Source organism: Branchiostoma floridae, chromosome 9 (genome assembly GCF_000003815.2).
Source record: "Branchiostoma floridae strain S238N-H82 chromosome 9, Bfl_VNyyK, whole genome shotgun sequence".
Lineage (NCBI taxonomy): Eukaryota > Metazoa > Chordata > Leptocardii > Amphioxiformes > Branchiostomatidae > Branchiostoma > Branchiostoma floridae.
This window is the reverse complement of record NC_049987.1, coordinates 23,194,844-23,210,112: the sequence shown is the minus strand read 5'-3', so window position 1 is coordinate 23,210,112 and position 15,269 is coordinate 23,194,844. Positions and strand designations below refer to the sequence as shown.

At 43.7% G+C, this 15,269-nt stretch overlaps 2 protein-coding genes across 2 annotated transcripts; both read right to left on the bottom strand.

The window, feature by feature from the left end:
- Positions 1–1,161: 1,161 nt before the first annotated feature.
- Positions 1,162–8,928, bottom strand: LOC118422345 (short-chain collagen C4-like). The gene is made up of 6 exons (XM_035829865.1): positions 8,736–8,928; positions 3,087–3,144; positions 2,663–2,835; positions 2,510–2,555; positions 2,029–2,100; positions 1,162–1,752 (listed from the first exon to the last, which is right to left on the bottom strand). Exons 1-6 carry the CDS (start codon positions 8,874–8,876, stop codon positions 1,271–1,273), a joined length of 972 nt encoding a protein of 323 aa, XP_035685758.1. The 5' UTR covers positions 8,877–8,928; the 3' UTR covers positions 1,162–1,270.
- A 958-nt stretch (positions 8,929–9,886) lies between these two features.
- On the bottom strand, positions 9,887–13,283 carry LOC118422344 (collagen alpha-1(V) chain-like). Its single transcript, XM_035829864.1, has 6 exons — positions 13,098–13,283; positions 11,886–11,973; positions 11,517–11,695; positions 11,030–11,117; positions 10,706–10,777; positions 9,887–10,427 (listed from the first exon to the last, which is right to left on the bottom strand). The coding sequence occupies exons 1-6, from the start codon at positions 13,281–13,283 to the stop codon at positions 9,949–9,951; spliced, it is 1,092 nt and encodes a 363-aa protein (XP_035685757.1). The 3' UTR covers positions 9,887–9,948.
- Positions 13,284–15,269: the final 1,986 nt, after the last annotated feature.

The window sequence follows — 15,269 nt, the reverse complement described above, 5'->3', positions numbered from 1 at the left end:
ATTATATTATATTACACAATCATATTTGTTTTGAGCCAAAGGACTGAAGTATTCCAGGATGGAAGAAAATGGTACCGTTTTCTCCGGGAAGCTGGCGTTTGGTCCCCGGAGAGTTTCCGTTAAGGCCACCGAGTGCAGTCATAATGGTTGTCTTCAGGTCCTGTCACAGATATATTTTGTTGAAACTATTTCTAAATATACAAGTCCACAAGGATTTGCTTTTGCTAATTTAAAAAAACAATAGATTTGCCTCTTAATGAAGGGAAACGAACATAACTGTACATTTTGTAAAAGGATTATGGAGCAGATATAAATATACTGCACTCCACCAATCTAAATAAACAAAGAGTTATTTTCATTTACGACCTGAACAAGAGTATTTCAGAAAAAGTATACAAGACAAGTAATTTGGGGTACGAACTAAATTCCAACTTATGGTAATATTCACCTCCATTTCCATCTTCAACGACTTCACCTCCTCGGCCAGTAGATCTCCGCGGTCCGGCTGAAAAGCCTGAGATCCAGCAAGGACCAGGACGAGAAAGCAATAGACAGGAGCAACCATTTCAACGCTGTACTTCACAAACTAACAGGGAAAAGAAATGTGCGTCGTCTTTTCGACCGTCCAATTTCAAACTCAGATCCGTCCAAAACATTCAAACTTCGAAGAGAGCTTTGTAAATGTCATGCAGGAACAATAATCTTCATTGGAGTGTTTTTCACTAAATTGTTGCGTCAGTCGAAAAGTGGACATCAGATGTCTAAACAAACTGTAGTGTTAGGTATATATTGTTCGATACCTCATATCGTGGCTGTTAAGTGTTTTTAAAACAGTTGAAGTATGCGATTGACTATCGTCTTATTAGGAATCTAATTTGAAAGGCCCTTTACATTGACGTTATTAGACAGAAAACCATAAATGTACCTAAACTCTTATAAGTTGTTATTTAACATGTAGTATAGCAGCTTTTAAAGTTAATTTTGCCATGCCCTGGTAGACCTCGTTATTTCTTGTAGATATTTTTTTCAAATTTATCACGATCATACATAAATTATTATAACAAATCTGCACTAACCTTTTAAACACTTCAGTTGCCACATTTCAATGGGGAAACCGTGAGCTGAAGAGTGTAAAAAAGACAAACGATTGGCACTTTATTTGACAATTTTATTTAGCATGTATGTTGCTCTACTAAATGACTTTGCGTTTGCCTCATTGGGCAATCCTTTCTTTGCCAATCTTGTTGTGTCGTTGACGGAGACGGTGCCGTTACTTGGTGCAGACCACACAGGTCAGCTCACGGCCCTGCACGTAGTTGGGACACGGCAGGGACCCGCAGTTGGCTTCTACCGGATAGAACAGCGCCCCGTCCGAGTCCAGGTGTCCGCCGGGCCTGGTCTCGGGCTCCCCGTCCATGCAGACGAACTCAGAGCGATATTGAGTGCGATATGCAGCCATGAGGTACCCCTTGTACTCCCGGGTCCAGCCGCTAGGACAGCTGAGACGGGCGGGGATCATCAGCTTGGAGCCGCGAGACGCCACATGGCAGACAGCGCAAGGGACGTCGTGGTTATGGCCAGAGGCGCTTTGGAAAGGGTTGTTTGCAGAGCTGAGTTGATACTCCGCGCCCTGCATGTACGAGCCGGTACCCTGGTTTCCATCCGTGAAGACTCCCCACTCAGGAGCCTTCGGTAGGCAGACGTAGTTGGCGCCCCCTCCACTGTGGGTGAAGTGTGAGCCTCCAGCGATGCCTGCAAAACACCAACAAAATACTCTCTTAAACTCTGAGAGAGAGAGAGAGAGAGAGAGAGAGAGAAAGAGAAAGAGAGAGAAGAGAGACAGAGACAGACAGGCAGACAGACAGACAGACAGAGACAGACAGAGAGAGAGAGACAGACAGACAGAGAGAGAGAGGGGGAAGAAACGCAAAGAAATTCATGCATCAAACACAGTAGCTTTAATTTTCATGGACGTGACTATGAAGTATGTATCTTTGGGGACTGGTCAGTTTTCAAATGGCGACTTACCGTCGTAAATAAGTGACGTGTCGGTGTCATTCGGGCAAGTGGTCCTTCCCCAGCGGATGTACACGGAACCTCCTGGGCATGAAGGGAAGACGGTTTATCAATAATAGTAATTACAATAACAAGGTAGAAAAGAGGCATGGCATTGCTGACATCTTAGAATACTTTCCTTGGTTAACTAACTAACTAACTGACTGGAATTAGGACACATGGATCTTTCAAGAGTAGTAACAAATAGCTCATATACATATATATATATATATATATATATATATATATATATAAACGTGCGGCTAAGATCGTCCGATTACACAGATGCAACTTCCTCTGGGTCATGGATCTAGCGACACTAACCTTATCTCCTCTCTCCTGCTCTCCAGGAGACTTTTATTTGGAAGGTAATTTTAAGTATTAAAACACAACTTGTCCTATACTTGGTATTTGTGCATTTAAGATCGGTCCATTGGCGAAAATAACATCTTACCAGCATTTCCATCCGCTCCTGTCTCCCCCTTCTCTCCAGCAGGCCCCTGTACGTGCGTGACAGACAGGAAACGTCACTATATTAACCTTAATTATGATGCCAGTCTCTATACAGAAATACATGAAAGACAGAAAAAGGGTATTGGTTCCTTACCTCCGGCCCGATGTCACCCATCGGCCCTATCGGCCCCTGTGGTCCCGGCTGCCCGTCTCTTCCCGCAGCCCCGTCCCGGCCCGGCGCGCCGTCCCGACCATCTCGTCCGGGCGGGCCGCGGAGACCCAGTGTACAGGCTGATGTTTCAGTTTGCCCGGTCAACTCCACGTCCCCTTTGATGGTATAGAAGAGTAATGAAATTGCTTAGAGTATCATTGTGATCAAACCTAAGGTGCCTTATTGTACTGAGACGTACTGTTACTGCCCATAACCTGTAAATATTTATGACGTGAGAACAAGAATATTTCAGGTCTATGCGAGAAATTCAAGTACAAGTAACATGATGCATAAACGAGAGATGAATGACTTGTTAATCCTACACTGAAATAAGCTTTACCATTTTGTCCAGATATTTGGCGCTTACTTTTCGGTTCGTTTCCAATAAGACGACTGGATGCTGGTGCATGGGCCATCTTCATGTCCTGTCAGGTACAGTATAGTGGGGCAGATAACTGAAAAAATCTTTCACTTTGTGATACAAGCACCAAACTTGGTACAGATACTCATTAGACTTTACTGTTTTGAAAAAGTACGCGGGCCATTTGATTTGACTTTTGGCGCCCCCTAGCGGCGCGTTTTGGTACTGCAGCAGACCTTCCGGGCTTTGTATCTCCTGTTCTAAACATGCTACAGTCATGATTTTTATGTGGTAGAAAGCTGGTAGGGTAAGGAACAAGTGACGTAAGTTTGGTTTCCTTAGCGGCTTGCGTTGGAACTACAGAGGCATTTTTTTGCCGCTGCCGAATTGCCCTAGGGGCGCTTTTTGGTACTGCAGCAGACCTTCCGGACTTTGTGTCTCCTGTTCTAGACATGCTACAGTCATAATTTTTATGTGGTAGAAAGCTGTTGTAGTAAGGATGAAGTGACGTAAGTTTTGTCTCCCTAGCAGCTTGCGTTGGAACTGCAGGGGCGTTTTTTTTGCCGCTGCCGAATTTGAAGCGGAACAACTCCGAATGTTTAAAATGTCTAAAGGTATGGGACAGCTAAATGTTCAACTACAATTGTGATACAAGCACCAAACTTAGTACAGATACTCATTAGACTTTACTGTTTTGAAAAAGTACGCGGGCCACTTTATTTGACTTTTGGTGCCCCCTAGCGGCGCCTTTTGGTACTGCAGCAGACCTTCCGGGCTTTGTATCTCCTGTTCTAAACATGCTACAGTCATGATTGTCCTGTGGTAGAAAGCTGGTAGGGTAAGGAAGAAGTGACGTAAGTTTGGTTTCCCTAGCTGCTTGCGTTGGAACTACAGCAGCGTTTTTTTTTGCCGCTGCCGAATTGCCCTAGGGGCGCTTTTTGGTACTGCAGTAGACTTTTCGGGCTTTGTATCTCCTGTTTGAAACAAGCTACAGTCATGATTTTTATGTGGTATAAAGCTGTTAGCGTAAGGACGAAGTGATGTAAGTTTGGTTTCCCTAGCAGCTTGCGTTGGAACTGCAGCGGCGTTTTTTGCCGCTGCCAAATTGCTCCTAAGGGCGCTTTTTACCTGCATGTATGCAGGTATGGTTTTCACGGGCGTGGGAAAATTTGGAAGCTGGGGATTTAAGGCGCTGTATCTCGAGAAAGGATGGTGCGTGCACGACGATTTTTGGTACGTGGGTTGGGGGTGGTGGCCTGACACTCAGGTTTGATTTTGGGCCTCCTGGCGCTTGAACTTGACATTGCAGGTGGCATTTTTGGTGTTTTGGGGGCACTTTTGGCGCTGTGTGTCCGGAACGATACGCACCATTGCGACGATTTTTGGTGCATGGGTGGGAAGTTGTTGCCTGTTGCTTAGGATTGACTTTGGGCCTTGTCGCGTTTGAACTTGACGCGGCAGGTCGAATTTTGTGTCCGGGAGGGGTATTTCCGGAGTTATATCTTCTGAACGGTTGGTGCGGGCGCGATGATATTTGGCACATGTGTCGGCGGTGGCTGAATAATTCTCAATTTTGATTTTGGCGCCCTTGGTGCTTGAACTTGACATTTTAGGTTACCTTTTGTGCGGGCACGGGGCGTGCGCTGTATCTCCGGAACGCAAGGTGCCATTGTGTTGCTATTTGGTACGTGAGTTGTTGGTGGTGTCTTGGTGGTGAGGTTTGATTTTGGGCCTCCTAGTGCTTGAACTTGATACTGTATAGGTTGACCCTGTTTTGGTGTGGTTGGGGCATCCTCCCAATATCTGCTTGGTTCTGAAAACAGATTATATGGGTGTAGAACCATCATCTGGCCTGGGGCAACCTTCAATGTATCAGGTTACTTTGTATCCCCTGTCTTACGGTGTGCCAGATGACGGGAGTGTACCAGATGATATATCTGTTGGTCAGGTATAATTGGAGTTTGCTTATTACTCTTTGTGGTGTTTCTAGAGCTGTATAGTACTGAGTTTAAAGTTCTGGTACAAGTTCATTTACCCTGTTGGCAATCATGGTTGAACTTGAACTTAAACAGAAGAAGATGCAATTTTCTAATGTGGAGGAGAACTGTATAGAGCGTGGGCATAAGAGAAAGGTATGTGTATGATTTGTCCTGTGTTTCTTTTTGTTTCTTTGGTAATGCCATTTCCAATTCCATACTGTATACAGGTAATTTGTAGTTTTGGGCTTGTCATATTCGCTTGGTTTTTAGGCCTGCTTAATCTATAGTACAGGCAGGGTTAAGTGGTGGAGGCTTAGCTTGGTTCTGTTTTAAATTCAGTATCGTTTGTTGCATTTTGTCGCGGCAAATATATGATGAAATTCCCCTTCTAAGCAACTGCTCATTGGTTTGGGGGGATGTTTGCTGGGTGTTGCTCTGACTACAACAGCTTCTGAAGTTTTCAAAGCTTCCATTGCCAGCAGCTTGCCATCTATAAATGGGATTGACAAGGACATTTTTCATAGTAAACTAGAGTTCGGGGACCTCATACCTCCATGAAATATTTATTGCTTTTTTGTGGATGGTATGTATGTTTATAGTCGGTTGTATTTGAGTGTTATGGTTATAAATGTTATGGGAAAGTAGTGGTGTATTTATTTAATGACACAGAGGATGTCCATCTGATTAGTAATTATTAAAATGTGACACTTAATTGTGCGTTTAAGAGGTCGACGGCATATGGTAGCGTAGTGTTCCTTAAGCTTGATGTTTGGCATTTAAACTGTCTAAGGTTGTCAGCATTATTGAGGTTCGACTATGTGCCTCAGAGCGGTGTGGTGGGAGGAAGTTGGGAAACTCAGAAAGAAGAAGGGATGTGGCCAACTTTAGTCAGATGCTGATTTGATTTTCCAACAATATGTCATAACATCAGCTGTTCACACGGTACAAAAACGAGATGCACACTTTCCTCTGACAGCCCTACACCAACTGTAAGATGAATACTTGGCGCCAACCGCGTCTGCTAAAAAACAAGTACCATTGGCTAGAAAGAGACAACTAACAACTGTCCCTTATCGTAACAAAATCAGAACATCTGTATCGCCCATAAAACTTCTGAAACCCAACCCAGATGAGAGGACCTAATGGCATTTTAATCACCATGTCACTCAAATCAGCAGTACAGTATGTGAGACATCCATACCTGTTATGCATTACCGTTAAATGTACCTCAACTTCTTACAATTATACTTATGCTATGCTTCACATCTCCATGATATCCTAAGCAGACATAAATAAAACTAATTATCATCTTCAAAAAACCTCGGGGTTCCCCAAACATTACAAATGTTTCCCTCATACAAATCACCTCACCATCTGCTTGGAGCTGAGCCCATTAACAAACACTTAAAGCACGATGCCTGTTCCAATATATCGCAGATATAGGGGTGATTTCTGATATTATTACATCGATTATAACGACAGATACGGCGCCCAAAATCTCATCGATTCGAGATTTCATCACACCCCACCAACACAACAAGTATGAAACCAATCCATCCAGCCGTTCTTGAGTAATCGTCTACACAGACAGAGACACATAACAGAAAATATAACCTCTATTCCATGACATTTCATGGAGGTAATTATGCTGTTAAATTTGGCTTAGATACTACAGGAGATTTAGATTTGGGTTGGATGGATTGAATGAAAATATCATACCACCCTGGGGACTAACTGTTGCTGCTGCATCATGGGGGCCAGCACTATTCATATTGTCTAATGTCTATGGAACTACTATAAAAGTATCATTGGTCAAATTATGCAAGTAACCTTCCGATGTCAAGTGAATAACACCCCAGAAATAAATCTTTAATGAATATCATTGGAAGAACACAAACCAAGGAGATTTAGCAGCTGCATTAGGTCAGTACATTGAAATAGGAAGATATTAGTACTGAATATATCATGTGACAGAGTAACTACATGTACATGGGCCATCTGAGACAAAAAAAAGGTTGCGTCTCAACAACTTCAAGGTACTGTGGTTGGTTACATACTTTAGAAATCCAAAATAAGTAATGTTCATCCATGTCCAAACTTACAAATTCAGAAAATGGAATTTCAGACTTTTGCATGGTGCACAACCAACAGGGTAAAAAGCTCATTTTTCCAACCACGTACCACAGACAAAAAGGCAAAAATACACAATAGGTCTACAGAAACCCAATACATTTCATGCAGGCCTGAGGTCTACGAACTCTTGTTGGTACTGCAGAAGACCTTCCGGGCTTTGTATCTCCTGTTCGAAACATGCTACAGTCATGACTTTTATGTGGTGGAAAGCTGTTGGTGCAAGGAAGAAGTGACGTAAGTTTGGTCTCCCTAGGAACTTGCGTTGGAACTACAGGGGCGTTTTTGCCGCTGCCGAATTCGAAGCGGAACAACTTCGGACGTTTAAAATATCTAAAAGTGGGTTTTTGACTATGGGAAAGCTAAATGGTCACCTCTCAACCTTCTAAGGAGCTTTTTTTAAATACTTTTGTGAGCAACAGATGGTGAGAATTATAGACAAACTAGGACATATTGTGACGAAATATTTTATCATGACTGTAGTATGTTTAAAACAGGAGATACAAAGCCTGGAAGGTCTGCTGCAGTACCAAAAAGCGCCCCTAGGGGGCGCCAAAAGTCAAATCAAGTGGCCCGCGTACTTTTTCAAAAGAGTTGTATCACATGAGTATTTGTACTAAGTTTGGCGCTTGTATCACAATTAGAGTTGAACATTTAGCTTTCCCATAGTCAAGAACCTACTTTTGGACATTTCAAACGTCCGGAGTTGTTCCGCTTCACATTCGTCAGCGGCAAAAAAACGTTGCTGCAGTTCCAACGCAAGCTGCTAGGGAGATTAAACTTACATCACTTCGTCCTTACTCCAACAGCTTCCTACCACATAAAAATCATGACTGTAGCATGTCTAGAACAGGAGATACAAAGTCCGGAAGGTCTGCTGCAGTACCAAAAAGCGCCCCTAGGGCAATTCGGCAGCGGCAAAAAAACGCCGCTGTAGTTCCAACACAAGCCGCTAGGGAAACCAAACTTACGTCACTTGTTCCTTACCCTACCAGCTTTCTACCATATAAAAATCATGACTGTAGCATGTTTAGAACAGGAGATACAAAGCCCGGAAGGTCTGCTGCAGTACCAAAACGCGCCGCTAGGGGGCGCCGAAAGTCAAATCAAGTGGCCCGCGTACTTTTTCAAAACAGTAAAGTCCAATGAGTATCTGTACCAAGTTTGGTGCTTGTATCACAAAGTGAAAGATTCCTCCAAAATTTGATGTTATCTGCCCCACTAAGTAAGACTGTGTGTCAAGATACAGTTACACACCGGGCCACATAGGGTGAAATACGCAAAATGTGCTAAACAGCTTCCTTCTCCTAGTTTTTGTTGAGTATGCGTGGTCTGCAGAAAAAAACTGTGTTACGTATCTGAAGACGTTATTTACGAATTTCCTTAAGCACAGTTTTGGTGAAGAGAACAAATAAACGATTTTTGGCTATAGACATACATTACGTAGACAATTCGACATAGCAAATACTGATACTGTGTAATAATGCAGAACGCCATAGCAAATACACGTAGTAAGACTGTCGTTGTACCCAAAACTCGATAGTACCTCAATCTCCTGCTTCAATGCCTTCATCTCTTCGGTAAACTTCTCCACTATCTGCTCCAGTTGAAGGTCTAGTCGGTCTGGCTGAAAAGCCTGAGCCCCTGCAAGGACCAAGGCAAGTAAGGAGTACACTAGAGCGACCATGCCGACGTGGTGCTTCACAGACCAAACGGAGAAAAGAAATGTTCTTCGTCCTGTGGACCGCCCAATTTTGTAGGGTCCATCCAAACATGCAACTTTCAAAAATCAAAGAGAGCAGTGTAAATGTCATGAAGGAAAAACGTTCTTTATGAGAGTGTTGCGTCAGTCGGAAAGTGGACTTCAGATGTCTAAACAAGCTGTAGTGTTAGATATACATTGTTGGAGATCTCATATATTTTTGTGAAAGGCCCTTTGAACATTGACTTCTCCATCGTCACCATATGATTTGACAATTACCGCCAAGGACAGTTCGGCCCTTCCATGCCTCTGCTGGTTTTTGCTACTTTTGATAACTAGAATCAAAACACTGTTGATACATTAACCAACCTGTCAATATTGCGCTATAGTGCGATACACGTTATGTTGTAGCGGAACGACTAAGCCGTGACAAATCTGTTAACATATCTGTTAACATGTTCAAATACTGACACAGCAACATCTAACTTTCCGAAATGCTTCTGAATTAAGTATGAATAAGATTTTCAAGACGATTTTAACCTCTGATGTGTGACCATGACCATGGTACTGATCTCATCATCGCGTCATCAACAACATCGGAGTTCCTTAATTACATAGGCCCAACAATAATGTGATTTTCTTGCAACTAACAGTAATAAGCTGTTTGGTTTGAGAGTATGCAAACATATGAGTTTATTAGTCAGAAAAGAGAGAAACGATAGCTAAGTTATTATTTAGCATGTAGCTTCTTTAAGAATAAACTTTTGCAGTGCCCTGATAGACCTCGGACAAAATCATTTCTTGCATATTTTACTTTTCAACTCTATTACTATCATACATAAATTATTCCAAACAAATCGTTTTGAGTCTTACAATGATCTTTAACACACTTCCCAGTTATCACATTTCAGTGAAGAAACCTTGAGCTGAAGAGGGAAAGACAAACAATTGGCTCTGTTTGACACTTTTATTTATCATGTAACTATATTGCTCTACTACTTGGCTTTGCATTGGACTCAAAGTGGTCAATGCCTTATTTGCCAATCTTACGCGGCCGTTACTTGGTGCAGACCACACAGGTCAGCTCACGGCCCTGCACGTAGCTGGGACACGGCAGGGCCCCGCAGCTGGCTTCCACCGGGTAGAGCAGCGCGCCGTTTTGGTCCAAATGTCCGCCGGGCCTGGTCTCGGGCTCCCCGTCCATGCAGACGAACTCGGTGCGGTAGCGAGTGCGATGTTCGGTCATGAGGTACCCCTTGTACTCCCGGGTCCAGCCGCTAGGACAGCTGAGACGGGCGGGGATCATCAGCTTGGAGCCGCGAGACGCCACGTGGCAGACAGCGCAGGGGACGTCGTGATCATGGAGGGAGGTGCCTTGGAAGGGGTTGTTTCCATCTATGAGTTCATACTCCGCCCCCGCCATGTACGCGGTACCCTGGTTTCCATCCGTGAAGACTCCCCACTCAGGCTCCTTCGGTAGGCAGACGTAGTTGGCGCCTCCTCCACTGTGAGCGTAGTGTGAGCCTCCAGCGATACCTACAAAATGAATACTTTGCTGGGTTCACTTTGGGAAATAATGATTCATGAAGGAGACACTTTGATGTCAAAGACAGTTTTAATCTGCCAGACTACATGATATCTATTCATTTCTTTTTAATTCATGGCGATGAAAATAGGAGCTTGCAAGTCAACATTACCCATCATGACAAATGTATCCTAGTGTCTAAGCGTCTCTGCATTCAATGGTGTCAGTATCTTATAAAAGAAAACTCTCAACATGTTGACAACATGTGAATGATAAGATGGCGACTAACCGTCGTAAATCAGTGACGTTTCGGTGACATTCGGACAGGTGGTCCTTCCCCAGCGGATGTACACGGAACCTCCTGGGTAAAAAAAGGAGACGATTTAGCAACCAGGACATCCATGCAAGTGAAACATTATTCTGATAAGTGATTAAAAATGTTCAGAGTTATTTGAAAAACTACAATACATGGAATTGCTTATTAATTCTGAAAGTCTGAAAATTCTGAAAATTCAGACACAGTAATGACCCGCCCCCATATATCAATTGGCTTGAAAAAAAGACCTACCCTAATTCAAATATAATGCTAACGGTAGTAGCTAACGACTCTAACCTCCAATCCCGTCCGCTCCCGTCTCTCCCTGCTGTCCAGGAGGCCCCTGTATGTGCGCGTATGCAACAGATATTACGGAATAAAGAGACTATTTTTACACAACCATTGCTTTATCCACACCGACGTTTCGGTGACCGTCTGTCACCTTCTTCATGGCAATTCTGACTGGTTCACGTTGTACTACGGGACAGGTGTTGCTGCTCACAGTTCAGATGCGGTCACAAAACGTAAAGTATTGACACATGTACAGACAGATTTATGCAAAATCTTTACAATGCGGTCATAAACGCAAAGGCGTATAAAACATCAATGAAACGTCGGTGTGAATAAAGCAATGGCTGTGTAAAAAGAGTTTCTCTATTCGGTGACGTACCAACCTGATGAAACTATTCACGGAAACAGATATTACAAGTTAGGATGACTGTTAGTTCTGCCGCCAATCTTGCCACAATGTCAGAAGACAGAAAACGTTGCCGAGAATCTTTACCTCCGGCCCGATGTCACCCCTCGGTCCCGCCGGCCCCTGTGGTCCCGGCTGCCCGTCTCGTCCCGCAGCCCCGTCCCGACCTGGGTCACCGTCCCGACCGTCTCGGCCCGGCGGACCCTGGAGACCCATGATGCAACCCGATGCTTCAAATGGGTCAGTTAGACCCACGTGACCTGTTACTGGATCAGATAAACGGTATCGAGATTATTTTATTTGCATAATGAAGTCAATGTTGTCCGACAGTTACAGATTTTACACTATGAGAAACATTGACATGCCAAATAGAGTATAGGAAGCAAACGTGTTGACAATAAAACATGTTGTCTTAATTAAATGGCTTGAGTAATATAGAATGAAATAAAGCTGCACCATCTTCACAAGAAATCTGGCGTTTGTTCCTCGGTACGTCATCAACATCATCTCCTGCAAGGCCAACATCCATGGTCTTCTTCATGTCCTGAAAGATACAATGATTGAAGAGTCCCTTGATTATTTGTCAGGAGCTACAAGAGGACTCTATACTTGTTACGAGTCTATTATCTGGTAAGTAAAGCTAACATAAGTTGACAAGACCAAAACAGTATTTTAACTCCCCTGATGATTATTCAAATTGGAAAGGATACTCTTTGGTCTTCTTAATGCACCCGCTTCATTTCAACGATTCAACGAGAGATTAAACAGACCAACCTGTCAATGATCAATACTTAGATGACGTAATTGTTTTCGGCAATGTTCTCACCAATCAAGACACAGCTTAAAACTTATGATAGATATAAAGCAGGGTGAAATTTGGACCAAATCAACCAGTTTCACACAAAAATAAAACCGAACAGTTTTTTCAACTCATCGTACTCATCGTATTCCGTTTTCCTATCTTTTCCCCTTCCTTTACTTGCCTAATTTGAACAATATGGTCCATTGTAATCACATTCGGGGATCTGGCAACGTGGTCCAATACAGTGATATTACGTTTTATTCAATACAGACGTCTTAATTTTTTATGGATGTAACATAAGAAATTCCCTTCAACTTGCCAGTTTATTACCGGCCTGGCTCGAAATTGTTTTGAATTCGAAATATGTCTGTTTACGACAAATTCACAAAATGGCAACTTTCAATTATTTGTGAATCATCGGACCGTGAGCATGTGAACTCTGCCATCTGCCAATTGTCCCAGTTATAAAGACTGTAAATATTCTACAGTTTGTTGACTGGTAGGGAACCATATGCTGAGAAACCCGATCCATGCAGTCATTTAAAGACGACGACGAAATGAGATTCAGCGCACACAGGACAACGAAAAGATCATTTTTGCCGCAATATATGGGGATGAAAAGCCAATAGGAACAGTAAAAAACTTTTTAGCAAGAACGAATGACAAAAATACCACCATGCGAAACGCATCCATTTTTTCCATATGGTACATTTACCTCCAATTCTAACTTCAAAGTCTTGATCTCCTTGGCAGAACCCATAATTAATCTGCTGTAGTTGAGGAACTTGTACCAGTCAGGTACGAGGTAAGCGTCCATGGAATTCATCATGTAACGAACGCTTCGTTACCATATAAATAAAACTTACCTCCACCTCCATCTTCAAGGTCTTCATCTCCTCAGCGAACGTTGCCGCCATTTCATTCTTCAACGCCTTCATCTCGTCGGAAAACATTTGCATTATCTGCTGCAGTTGAAGGTCTCTGGTGTCCAGCTGGAAAGACTGAGCTCCAGCGAGAACCACGACGAGAAAACAGTAGATTAGAGCCACCATGTTTCTAGTTTAGCTGTCAAAGTGAAAGAAAGGAAGTGCTTCTGCGAACTTTGTCGTCTGTTGTTCACTTTTATACGTGGTACTGTTCAAACAAAGCATACGTCGTTGGATCGATAACAATGTAAACGTCACGCGAGCACCATGAAAACTGTTGTGTAAGCTGTAAAGACGACGCCATGTGTCTGAAGAATAGCATGCAAGACATGCACTATACTCATTGCATGTTTATTCATCAATATTCACATTTGTATCGATCAATAGGCTAATTGATCAAAGAACTCAATTCATCATATTGGTGTTTCATTTGCGTATCGGTATATTACGGCTCAGAAAGGTCCTCAAATGAAGTTTTAGCGTCAATGAGAATTTGAAGACTGAAGCCACCTGAGCCACGTTTCCATTGACTTTTACTACTAGGTAATATTTACTGAATAAAGGGACTCGTTTTAAGCAACCATTGCTTTATTTCCACCGTCGTTTTGGTGACCGTGTGTCACATCCAGTCACATGGACACACATCAGTCTCACTGGACAAAGTGAAAATCCTGGACACAGAGCCAGACTTATTTGCTAGAGGGATCAAGGAAGTCTACAACATCAGAGCCCTAAAACTATCTTTCAACAGACACGAAGGGCGCCATCGACTTTCTGCAACTTATGATCCACTGATCACGGAGTCACGTGTGCTATTTACATAACGTGACGTCACAGAAGCAGTGGATCGTCCATTCCTTGACAAAGACTAGAGTCGCTCAGTCGAAAATTTGGGTAAGTCCATTTTATTCTGTGTTGGAGATTGTAGTTAACAGGTGAACGTTGATATTTTTCCATAATCAGATTGGTCATGGACATCAGCGGATGACTGAAAAATGACAAACACTTTGCTCTGTTTAGATATTTTATTTATCAATCAATCTGTACTACTACTTAGCTTTACCTTAGCCTCAATGTTTACTCGCTAATCATCTGTCTGTGTCGTTGAAGACTCGGGCATTACTTGGTGCAGACCACACAGGTCAGCTCACGGCCCTGCACGTAGCTGGGACACGGCAGGGACCCGCAGCTGGCTTAGTCCCGGACAAGTCTCTTTTGGAGCGCCTGCGCAGAAGCCCTCCCATCGTGGCGTTGTTGTTCTGTGCCCCGGAGTCAGTCTCAGCGACGTGCCCAGGCTGTTCTCCCTCAGGGCTCTGCACAGAACCGGTCGGGTAGGACGGAATATACCACAAGTCAGTACGCCATGTTTAACCGTGTGCTTGCTGAGATTTGGGGGATATAATATACTAGAAGGCAAAATGCAAACGCACAATCTACTGGCAAAATCGGGCTTGTACAATCCACATGCATGGTACCTGCGTAGGAGGACTATTATACAAGCACCGTAAGAGTTGTGGCTGTCCTGGCCTGCTGGCTAGAAAGTCCGTATCAAAGACTCAAATATCTAGCGCTGTAACTACATATATTGTAACTACTCCTACTGTTGACAATATGGCTACTTACTTCCGACGTTTGTTGTTGTTCGGCGTAGTTGTGTGGGAAACTCCCGCCTCGGATCTGTGTTTCCAGCACGACAATCCGCTCCCTCAGGGACAGGACCTCTTCCTGGTCTCTCTCGGCCCGAGCTTGGAGTTTGGCCATGTCGTCGTGATCTCTCTCGGCTCGAGCTTGGAGTTTGGCCATGTCGTTGTGATCTCTCTCGGCTGCTGTTTGGAGGGTGGCCACACTCTCTTGTAGTTTAGCTATCCCCTCTTGATCCGTCTTAGTCGTCACAGTAAGGATAGCCACCCTTTCTTGTAGTTTAGCATTCACTTCGTGATCTCTCTCGGCCGCTGTTTTCAGGGCGGCCACACTTTCACGGAGGTTTCCCATCTCATGCCCGATGTTCTGCACGATCACGGCCAGCACCACGGCGGAGGCGAACACCGCGGCGGCGCCGAGAACACCGACGACCGAGCCAAGCGGGCCGCCCGTGCGCTCCCGACGGGCGCT

Bases quoted from the DNA above. Each gene is read 5' to 3' on its own strand.
- LOC118422344 (XM_035829864.1), bottom strand. From the start codon at position 13,283: ATGGTGGCTCTAATCTACTGTTTTCTCGTCGTGGTTCTCGCTGGAGCT. The intron at 11,696-11,885 runs GTGCAGCTTTAT...TATCTGATCCAG, and splicing joins CCAGATTTCTTGTGAAGATG to TAACAGGTCACGTGGGTCTA. The intron at 10,778-11,029 runs GTTAGAGTCGTT...TTTTTTACCCAG, and splicing joins GGGAGCGGACGGGATTGGAG to GAGGTTCCGTGTACATCCGC.
- LOC118422345 (XM_035829865.1), bottom strand. From the start codon at position 8,876: ATGGTCGCTCTAGTGTACTCCTTACTTGCCTTGGTCCTTGCAGGGGCT. The intron at 2,556-2,662 runs GTAAGGAACCAA...ACGCACGTACAG, and splicing joins TGGGTGACATCGGGCCGGAG to GGGCCTGCTGGAGAGAAGGG. The intron at 2,101-2,509 runs GTAAGATGTTAT...CTTCATGCCCAG, and splicing joins AGGAGCGGATGGAAATGCTG to GAGGTTCCGTGTACATCCGC.